The 12,020-nt window shown below is 39.0% G+C and overlaps 1 protein-coding gene across 5 annotated transcripts in view; it reads left to right on the top strand.

Annotated features, from left to right (window-relative positions):
* LOC129775028 (neurotrimin-like) overlaps positions 1-12,020 on the top strand; it is a 176,034-nt gene that overhangs the window by 89,190 nt on the left and 74,824 nt on the right. For 4 of the 5 annotated variants that reach the window (XM_055779190.1, XM_055779188.1, XM_055779191.1 and 1 more), the window contains exon 5: positions 10,043-10,201. In XM_055779190.1, coding sequence (XP_055635165.1) covers positions 10,043-10,201 — 159 coding nt within the window. The remainder of the gene's footprint in view (positions 1-10,042; positions 10,202-12,020) is intronic. The other variant, XM_055779192.1, reaches the window with a different exon arrangement.

Here is a 12,020-nt window from a genome sequence, read left to right on the forward strand (position 1 = left end):
ATACTGCAAAATATAAATACTCACGTTCCGAATCGCCAACTCCGAAGCACTTCCTTTCTCAGAGTTTAAGGACACCGTATTACATACGGATATAACAATCCGCTAGATAGATGCTGTAGGCTTTTTGACGATGTGCGCGATATTTTTGATTTCAACATAAGTAGACTAGTTTTTAAAGATAGAATTAAGAATGTCTAAATAGTCTGTGTGGTCTATGATCGGAGACGGTAAATAAACTTACATACGAAAATTTGATTGTACGACAGCTCTAACGAAAAAGAAAATTGTTCGTTCGAAACATACGATTGTTATTTTTTTTGACAAAGCGACGAAAAAGTTTTTACTTTAAGGATTCCCAGGACAACTTATTTTGGCTGGAAAACGATACTCTGTGCTAAGTATGATGATAATGGGAATGAGAATGATTTTAATACCTTTTTGTAAAAAAAGTAAAGTAAATTTTTTTCTCACCGAGGGAATTGCTCTCTGGGCTCCCTAAAAACAGGTTGCTCGTTTCTTTTCACTCGGGTGCTGTCAGTTCGATCAAAGATGGCGTCGAAACAACAAGTATTTCGCGAGCGTGTTGTATGGTTCTTCGAAACGCGTGAAAGTCAAGGAAAAAAGTTTATAGTAGACACTTCTCGAGACGAAAATGTGCCGGTGACACCGTTTACCGGAACCTGGCATCCCGGAACGTTGAGCGGAAGACCGGTAGTGGCCGTTCGGCGAAGATCATGACGAAAAAATTATAAGAGGTTGTGTCCATGATACGACCGCATTGTTGACGTAGAACTATGCAGTTATTTTATACAAGTCGCTTGTTTATAACTTTGGATATTATTTTACAATACTGTGAAATTTCAGAAATAACTGTTTGGTAGAATGGTTTGATTGCCCTGAAATGTTTTTTATTGTAGAATCAGATGAGAATAATTGATTGATGATTCATTCTTGTCCATGCAGAACAATACACTAGCTGATCGTATGTCGCAATTTGTTTCATGTCAATGCCTTGAAATTTATCTCGAACGCTATTCCGGTGGCCTTATTCGCTATTAACATAGACTCGGCTACAGTCGATTATATACTCGTTGCATCAGTTATTCCACCTCGCTCGAACATTCCGTTACGTAAAACTTCGAATCTGGGACATTCAAACATTACGTGTTTCGGTGTTTCTTCTACACTTGCACATAGAAGACACAGCAGCGGCCTAGCATGCCTAAATCTGTGAAGGTACTGCCTGAAGCAACCATGACCCGATAAAAACTGCGTCAAATGGAATTTCACCTTGCCATGTTTTCTATCCACCCACTTTGCAATATCGGGAATCAGCCGATGGGTCCAACTACCTTTACTTGCATTGTCCCATATCTGTTGCCACTTCCTCGTCGAATCATTTCTTGCTGTTGCACGCACATTTCTTGTGTTCTGACCATTCGCAGTTCTCTGTTCAAAACATGTGCTGTCCTCTTCCAGAATGATATCAATGGGGGTCATCCCGGCGATAACACTTACTGCTGTTGCCCAAGCTGGACCTCCATATCGGAATATTGAGGGTGATACGCTGGCTGAAAGACGTTTGCTACTGCTGTTGGGTCCTGCACTGTTGGGCATTATTCCTGCGAAGGTTGTGGTGGATTGAGCCGCCTTTCCACAAGCATACTTTACATGGCTCTTGAAGTCGAGTCGGTCGTCAATAATATCTCCTAGATACTTGAGCTCTCGTTTCGAAGTTATAACCTGTCCTGTCCTGTGAGAAATATGGAGTTTTTTCTGAGTCATCCAATTCTCGACGATTCCAAGCCCCTCAGTAGCTAGCATTTCGACTTCTTCGCATGTCTCACCAGTCACAGTTAGCACAATATCATCAGCGAAGCCTTAGTATCAACACTCCGTTATACATTCCATTCCATAATATTGGGCCAAGGATGGCCCCTTGCGGGACGCCTCCTGTGATTTCGCCGTCATCTGCCCAATTGCTGTGTCGTATTCGGTTTTGCCCATCAGTATTCGGTTCTGGAAATAACCAGGATTTTACACAGACAGACAGGAGTACCCATACTGTGCGATGCTTTGGCTATAGCTCTCCAGCTGGTGCAATTAAATGCATTTTCAACGTCTATCAGGAAATTGCGCAATATCGATTCCCTCTTCTTTTCAGTTTAATGGCTTTTTCTGCTGTGCCGATCACTGAGATAATCGCGTCCAGGGTCGATCTTCTTCTCCGAAATCCGGACTGCCTCTTCGTCAGTCCTCGTTCACTTTCTGTGGTTTGTGACAGTCTGTTGACGATTATTTTGACGTAGGATTACGTCTTTCGGGAACATATTGGGGTACAAGTTGGAAATCGAAAATCGAGTACATCGTGAAATTTGTCCAATTTCAAACTCGTATTGCTCGGTCATTTCATGATGCATTGATGAAATTTTTGCGGCAATCGATTTCGGCACTCCATAACAATTTTTTATAGCGATTTTCTTCGTATGTATGTCATGAAACTAATTATCGAACAATTTAAATATCTTAACCCCTATCCTAACGGAAATACCCACTACTGATTGGTTGAAATTGACGACATATGCGGCGGGTCCCTAACAGAGACATCAAAACCATGCTGCTTGGGGAAAATCGGCATTACAAATACAAGAAAGTAGCGGAAGCTTTTGTTCCTGCCGAAATGTATTCCCTAACAAAGACATCAAAACCAAGCTGCCTGGGGGAAATTGGCATTGCAAACACATGCAAGTCGGGGGTATTTTTATATTGCAAGTAAGGTGAGTGATATGATTAATTATAGCAAATAAAATTTAAATTTGGAACTTTATTGTTGGTTGCTTCGTGAAATTTCATATCAATGACCGATCGTGTTTTGTGAAAAATTTAGCACGAGTGTAAGTGTAAAATTGTTATAGTAGCAGTAAAAATGTTTTAAATGTTTAAAATGAAACGATTTATTTCAATTTTCATAAATATAAACCAAGGTGTGCTCGAGAACGGGTCGTTTAGTTTAAGCTGTCTGTTTTGTGGTGTTCATTTTCCCCCTAGGAAAGTTTATACAGCGAGAAAAATAGGAAAAGTGGAGAATATTAGAAAAGGTGAATTCCCATATGCTCTACATATAGTATTTGGTGTTGTTAGTCCAATTAGAATTCGCATTGGGTATAAACACTCAGAAAGTAAAAATTATAAAACAAAATTACCTTTTCCATTTCAAATATTTTTTCTCTATATTAAAGTAACATGTTTTTACTGATGAGAAAAATTGATAATTGTGTTCGGTATTGGTAGTTATCTTATATTACATAGGTGAGTTTTTTGACGTGGGACTACGTCTAACCGGAATATATGGGGGGTAAAATGAAAACCTGAACACAGAACATGCAGGAAAAAATTAAAGATTTCGAATGCTTATAACTCTAACATTTCTTACTGGATCGGAAAGGTGTTTGCATCAATTGATAGGGAATATTTCTACGCATCTATCGTAAATAATAAAATGTTTTTTTTCCATTAGGTAAACAATCAAATAACTGTAAAATGTTGAGCGTTATCTAAACGCCCTAACTGTCTCGTTTTGATTGGCCCGATATACGGTTTCCTCAACACAGCCATCAAAACCAAGCAACCTTGGGGAAATCGGCATTGCAAACACATGCAAGTCGGAGGTATTTTTGCTCCGACTGAAATGTGTTTCCCCAACACAGACTTCTGAACCAAGGTGTCTGGTGGAAGTTGATACGAACACAACACTTTGGCTCGGTTATTCAAGATTGCATTGAATTTTGTTTTGTTTTGTTTTGAAAACTGCATTCATATCTTCTGCTCACTGAATTTCTACGCATACCATTTGATGATTAGGCAAAATGTTAATATCCATTTGCGATAACGCCTTTTGATTAAACAACATGCGGTCGACGTACATGTCAAAATCGAAATTGAGCGGCTGAAGTTCATCAAATCAAGCAAATCCGCGGTTCGAGAAGTACGTACACTTGAGAGATGCAAACTTCAGAGGGAAATGTAAAATAAAATAATCGTTTGATAGTTCTTCCGTTCACATATAAGGATTTTCATTAAATTCACTTGTAACGAAGAACTATCACAATGCATGAATTGACCTTACATGACATTTGTTCAATCTTTTTACTCACAAAGCAAATATATTGAATTCAATTGAATTCGGATGTTGTTTCATTCAATCAAAAATTTAATCAATACAAACAAATGATTGCTAAGCTAAGGTAGTCCCACGTCAACTTTGCGGTTATATCATGGATAGAACCCACCCATCTTTTTCTTTATTTCATCCATACATATCATAGGAGGCATCTCGTCTAGGATAACAGAGGGTGGTTTTCATCTTATCTCGTTCCACTTCAGTATCTTTTATCTGATACGCACTATCCAACGACTGTTTACCATCCTCCTGTCATCATCACTCGGTAAACACTGGTGGAGTGAACAAACAATACCCAACAACCAAACAAAACGGCCCTTTTCAGGGCCACCAAATCATTATCAAAAAGTTTCACGATGTAATTCTTCAAACATATCCAAAACCAACAGATAGCCTAACGGAATCCGACGTCAAATATGCGGTCGTGTCTCGGACACAACCCTCCTGTAACTTTTTTCCAGTAACTTTGCAAGTGTGTCCAAAAGGCATACTGGTCTATATGACGATCTCCTGGCGGCTTACCTGGTTTTGGGAATAGTACCAGTTTTTGCCTCTTTCATTGATCTGAAAAATATCCTTCACTCAGACACCTTTGCAGTGCCATACTATACGTGTCTGGACACTTCTGTATTGCCACTTTCAGAGCCATATTGGGGATTTCATCCGGGCCCGGTGCTTTATGTTTCTTCAGCCCCTACTGGCATTAATTCCTCATTGGATATCAGCAGTCCATCGTCTCCATCTATGTGGCTTCCGTAAAGTGTAATTGGCCAGATCGTTGGCACCGCATGGAAACAACAACAATGACAATACTTGCAAGTATCAAATATCATGCTACATCAGTGCCGAAAATATTCACGTTCACGACACCCAAATACGACGAATTTTAGCCTGCCTGGTATTGATAACCTACTGCTCAAGCGAGAGTCGATAAATATGAAACAACACTATCAATGAACATCAGTGGAATGAACATCAACATCAGCTTGCCATGAAGTTCATTTTTCATTTGCATCTTCTTTTTCGTCATGATATTCGTAACGTAGAAATTGAAGATCATTGCGTGTTAGTGAAAATCAAAGCATAAAAATTCTTGTTTTTGGCGAGTTCGGCAATAGAATGTATAGATAACTCTTGCTATGTTTTATGAATTTACTCCCGATTTGCCGGAAATGGCATACATCCCCTATTAAATGGGCAATGGGTGACAATAATAATGGGCAGTGGGTGAGCGGAAAACGAACATAATCTTGTTTTGATTTCCGGTTTAATGATTTCTTTCGTTCTAAAAATGGAAATCAAACAAGTTTTTAATAAAAATTCACTGCAAGCGATGAAGATCAACTTAACGCTCGTGATAATCACATGAAATTATTGACAGTAATGAAAGTGCCTGAATGCAGGCTTTCCGATATTCTTTCATGCTGTTTTCGTTCAATATACCAGACAAAGTTCACGCGTCTCGACTCATGTGTTATACTCATTATGACAGATATGGTGTTGAGCTTCAATAGAAGAGAATTCATACGACACTGGGAAAAAGCTAATTCTTTCATTCGTGAATAAAATTTGATAATTTGTGGCACTGTGCTGCATGTTATTTAGTATTGTCTCAGTGGAATCGCACCTCTAGACATCGTTCGTACAACGTAATCCAAACGTCAAACAAGTGTTCGTCATAGCATGCATATAGAGCCATATATTGGTGGCTTGAAGCTACTAGAAATATAAACACTTCTCATCATTTTGCGCTATTATCAAAAGAAACGCTTCTGTTAATATCACTAGAATCGGAATAAGTTGCATCTCTTTCTCATGCTCAAGATAAGCGCAGCTGTCATCCTCAGTGGAGAAAGTTTTGCTACTGTCAAGCGAAATCAAATCACAGGCAAATATCCAAAACATATATTTTCCTAGTAAGCCGACAACAGTCTAGTTTGATGATTCCTCACACAACTGTGTAGTTCAGAACATTAATTCAATGGCGTCAGTTTGACGCAATGATTGCAATGCCAGAGACATCAACGAGTGAGTAATTTGGTTGCGTCCACAGCTCAATCCAAAACTAAGAAATGTGATAGGGCAAAACAAGGAAGCACAAGCGATGTTCGTTGCTTCGTATCTAGAGCGGTACTGAAAGTTTGCCTCAGCGAGATCCACTGTTTATGCCCTAGGCAAATATTACCCTTCGTTCTTATTGTTTTCATTTGTTAACGGAGACTTGAAATATTACGATTGCTCGTCGATAGTTGCTCGTTATTGACGGCACGGGTAGAAAAGCTCCCTAATCAACAGAATAAATGTATGGAGAAATGGAAACGCTTATAGTTTTCATGAATTTTAACCTTGTACACACCAGGGGATTGTAATGTATAGCATACCAAACAAATCTTAGGAAATTTCCGGTTCGTTTGGCATGTAAATCATCAAAATCCGTTCGCGGCAAAAATAATTATTACAGTTACCTTTATTTAATGAAAACGTGACCTGTTTTCTGATTTGGCACCCTTAATGAAAGACGTAGTTCTACGAAGAAGAAGGAATCTCTGAAAAAGCTACTCGACAATAATAATGGTACAGTTTGCGTGACGCCGACCGAAAATTTCGCTGCTTCCATTCCTATATCCACGGGACCCTTAAGCAGGAGGGCATCGTCTGTCGGAAGAAGACTAGGTCCCCAGAGTACACAGAAGAGCAGATAGCGACCGTGAAATCTCAGTGCCGGTGGATGACGAAGAATCATCGCGGGACGTCGTTCGTGCTGGACAATGAGATATATTTTCCGCTGTTAAAGTCTCACATACCTGGAAATGTCCGGTACTATACCAGCAACAAGGCGTCCACACCCTCCGGGGTGAAGTACAATTACAAGCAGTTTGAGAAGCAAGTTATGCTGTATATTGCAATCTCCGACAAAGAGATTTGAAAGCCCGGGTTTTACAATCCGAGCGGACTTGCCATCAACCAGAAGGTGTACCAGGAGGAGTGTCTGGAGAAGATTCTGGTTCCGTACTTAGAGGAGCATCATTCTGATAGGAAGTACGTTTTCTGGCCGGACAAGGCGTCTTCCCATTTCGTCAAGAAGACTTTGGTGTACCTCGAGGAAAAACAAATATACGGTTTGTTTGCCAATATTGGTTGACAGTTTTTTGAAGAACAACTGTTATGTTTTTAATAAAAAAAAAAATTAGGTTGTGTCCAAGATACGACCGCATTGTTGACGTAGAACTATGCTGTTATTTAATATAATACGCTTGTTTATAACATCGGATATTATTTTATAATGCTGTGAAATTTTAGAAATAACTGTTTAGTAGAATGGTATGATCGCCCTGAAATGATTTTTTTTGTAGAATCAGTTGACGATAATTGATTGATGATTCGATCTTGCCCCCGCAGAACAATACACTAGCTGATCGTATGTCGTAATTTGTTTCATGTCAATGCATTGAAAATTTACCTCGACCGCTATTCCGATGGCCTTTTTTGCAACTGACATAGACTCGGCTACAGTCGATTATATACTTGTTGCACCAGCACCATTATTCACATTTCATAACTAAATCAATATATCTTTGCTACGGCATGGATATAACAACAATGACAATACTTGCAAGAGTCAGCTATCATGCTACATGGTATTTGGTATAGCTAGTATTGCTAGTGGAATCGCACTTTTAGGCACAATGTTAACTGCTTGGAAAAGACTGAATATTTGCCTCAGCAGAGATTCATTAATAATTATCCTAGCACAAATATTTCCCTTCAACTGCATAAAACCAAACAATTGCCAATCATAACATAAAAAAATTAGGTAATTGTTGCATCGTGACAGGGCCGATGCACTCGGGAGCAGATACAAATGGGGTTTCAGCGTAGCGAAGATGCACTATTTTTACGTACGGGTTATGAAGCACGCACGTACGCACACAAATATCCATATATCGATGGCAACCAAATATACACACACTTATCTCCGTTTTGCGCTGTTCTCGACAGAAGCCCTTTCTGTTGAAACTGTCGGTCTAGACTAGTTTAACAATTTTCCTCCTTTGTGGAGAGAGTTTTGCTACCGTCATGCGAAATCAAAATTCCAGACAATTTATTTTCTTAGTCAGCCGACGTTAGCCTAGCTTGTTGATTCCCCACACATTTGTGTAGCTCAAAACCATAGTGCAATGGCGTCAGTACGATGTAATGATTGCAATGCGCGTGAGTAATTTTGTCGCGTCCTCAGCTCAATCCGAAACGAAGAAATGTGATGTCGCAGAACAAGGAAGAACAAGCGATGTTCATTGCCTTGAATACATAACTTGACTGCAAGTTTGCCTCAGCGAGATCCACTGTTTATACTCTAGGCAAATATTCCCCTTCATTCTTCTTCTTTTCCATTGTTCCCGGAGACTTTCAATCTTACGATTTCCCCTTCGTTGCTCGTCGATAAGTTGCTCGTTATTGACATCTCTGTTCGGGAAAGCACACAAATGGACAGAACAAATGTATGGGGAAATCGGATTGCTTCCAATTTTCATCAATTTAAACCATATACAGACTGTGGGATCGTAATGTATAGTATATCAAACAAATATTAGGGAATTTCCGATTCGATTGGTATGTAAATCACCAAAATCCGTTTGCGGCAAAAATAGTTATTCACTTTAACTTTATTTCATAATAACGTGACCTGTTTTCTGATTTGACACCCTTAATGAAAGACGTAGTTCTACGTCAAAAAAGTACTGAATTGCCCAAAATATTTTTATACTATATCACTGAAGAAATTCTCATTTTTTATTGAACACCAGTTAATTTGAAGAAATTCATGATTATAAAACCCTCAAAACATTGAGAAATACCAATACAATTTGCCACCCAGCCAGCAGCCTAACGCTATGGTCCATTCTTCCAGAAGTGTGACAATAGATCCTCCTATTGTTCACTTCTAGATAAATGGAGTCTGGAAGTAACAACAAAAGAGTGATCCGGTTGCACCGAACAGCGACAGATAATCGCTGTATCAACGTTTACGGTGACACCGATCGGACTTAGAGACCATCGTTTTAAGGGTTCCCGGAATAAATCGCCACAGAAAACGACTGCAACAGAAACCACCGCTTATAAAATGTGTAGTAGGCTATAAATATTGTGGCGCGGTATTGTATTTCAAAACAAGAATTAACCGGGCAAACGTATCGCCCCAGGCAAACGTAACGCCCCGGGCAGACGTATACCGTCCGACGCTCGCTAGAGCTCGGTCGGACATTGCTAAAGGATCGTATCCTATGTTTCAAACTAACCGGGCAATCAGTGGATCCCAGGTTTGCGTGCGAGACACCGCCGCTTCCGACGGCGGGTCGGCGGTGGACTCGGATTGCGTCATCTTGGCGGCATGGGCCGCCTCGATTCCTTATCCTCGCCAAATGGGGACTTCGTCCCCATTACATTGTCCTCAGAATAAATTTCGAAAAACGAGAACAAGAGAATAAATTTATAATAGAAATGTGAGGCACATGATGTTTTTCCCGCGCCAAATATTTCTAGCCTACTACACTTTTTCTAAGCGGTTGTTTCTGTTGCAGTTGTTTACTGTGGCGATTTATTCCGGTCACCGTTTTAAGTTAGCAATTAGGAGTAAATTCCGTCTGTATCTAGAAACGAAACGTTTCGATGTTTTTTGTTTTGTTTTGAAAACGCATCCGAATGGCTCATACTCTACATACGTTTACAAATTGATTCTTTTCAAAATTTTATAATTGACAATTAATTGAAATTTTATAATTTTTAATAATTAAACTTATGAATAAGCGTTTATTGTACAAAAAATAATTCCTAACATTTATTCTATTTTCCGTATGATTTCAGTACCTCCGGATATTTTGGATTATCCTACCAGCACGGATATGGTAGTCCGCGAAGGAAGCAACGTCACTTTACGATGTGCCGCAACGGGATCTCCCGCACCGACTATTGTTTGGCGACGAGAGGGCGGTGACAATATCTCGCTGCAGGATGGTGAGTTAGGTGAGAATCAATATTTTTAAACGTGGGCGAATAAAATCGGGGATTTTTCTATTTTTTGTGATGCCATTGTTACCGAGCGAGATAAAACAATTTTTTTATTAACATCTATTGAAGTTTAACATCAATTTATCGCATGTAATCAAATGAATTCGAAAGGATTCGTCACGCTTTCGCTTCCGCACTAGATCGATAACCAAAAACTCAGCATCTAATTTGACGTAGGAGTACGTCTTTCATTTCTATGCTAGGGTATCTCTTATTTATCAGCCAATTATTATTTGAGGAACCAACACAGTGCGATGAGATTTCATGGAGAGACTATTTTCAACGTTAATAAATATGTTCTTCCTGGCTGAGGGAAGGGGTATGATAAATATTTAATTCGAAAGATAAAATTTTGAGTGATGAGTGGAACCACGCTAGTTTTAAACTGTGAAAAACTAGATCGAGCAGAACTGTTTACAGACAACAAACGATGTCAAGAGCATGCCCATCCGGCACCAGAGGGCGCCGCTATTGCCAAAATAAAGTACTTCATTTCCAAATTATCAAAGCTATGAGTTGCATTCAATTGGATTGCATCGACAATTCGTTTGAACTGACATAAATAAACCAACGGAAACAATCCGAAATAAAACAAGACTCATTTTGTTATAATTTCAAAAAAAAGGTTCTGTCAAGAACGTACTGCGTGTAACTGATAACTGAGCTTATTCATCATTCAATTTTAGAAGAACATACCGTTCATGATCTGTTAATTGTTAAAATAACAATCAACAAAAAAAAACGCTTTTCTTACTTAGAAACAATCATGTTATCTAAGCATCGTCTGATTGGTGTAAAATTGACTGTAAACTTTTTCTACAAAATAAATTTCGCGGCAGTAAATACATTCCAAGTTTTATGTTTAAGATTTCGAAAGATGGAATCTTCTTGGATGGGTCATATATTTTAAACTTCTTTTGGCATCATTCCTCTGGTACACACATCCAATGAAGGCGAAGCCTGTAGATTAAAATCGGCAATACCGCAACAAACTGTGGGGGGGGGGGGGGCGTATGAATATGATATGCAATTGAGCTAAGTGATATATCGACACGCAAGGTGAGGGGGTGAATTTTATAGATGTTGGAAGAGCTACAGAGCAAAACACATTTTATTATTTATCCATATCGGTATCGTAACAGCTTATAGATTTGTTTGCTTTCCCCTTTTTGGGAAGTTCCCATCGAATCGAGCTAATTTCAATAATTGAAAAATTCTTCTGGGAACCAACGTTTTCCAATTTGACCGACCTCGTGTGTAGTCGTATCGGTCGGCCAATGTATTGCATTGCATTGCTTTAAGCAGAATTACCCACGCCTGGAGACGATGTATCAATTATAGTCTGAATTACACGTAAGATAATTGAACAGCAATTGACAAATAATATTATTTATCCTTTTCTGGTACGTGAAGCCGCTGCATGGACTACATCAAACCAGCCCATCACGGATGGGATCTTTTTTCGGTTGATAATGCTGTAGATGAATTTGATTAATGTTTTTTTATATCATTTGAAGTACGTTGGCTTGTTTTCAAATGATTTTTTTTTAATCCCATTAATTTATTTAAGGCTCATTAGCATTATAGCTGTAACAGAGCCGAATTTTAATCGTGTACATGTCACATGGTTATCATATCTATAATTAGAATTGTTTTTGTATTTATTCAGAATACCGCTCTCAGATCAATTGTATGCCGATCAAACATAACCTAACAACTTGTTCATTCTAGCCTAAGACACGACTCCCCAACTGGCTTCTTACCTTTCTTTCAC

Source organism: Toxorhynchites rutilus, chromosome 3 (genome assembly GCF_029784135.1).
Source record: "Toxorhynchites rutilus septentrionalis strain SRP chromosome 3, ASM2978413v1, whole genome shotgun sequence".
Lineage (NCBI taxonomy): Eukaryota > Metazoa > Arthropoda > Insecta > Diptera > Culicidae > Toxorhynchites > Toxorhynchites rutilus.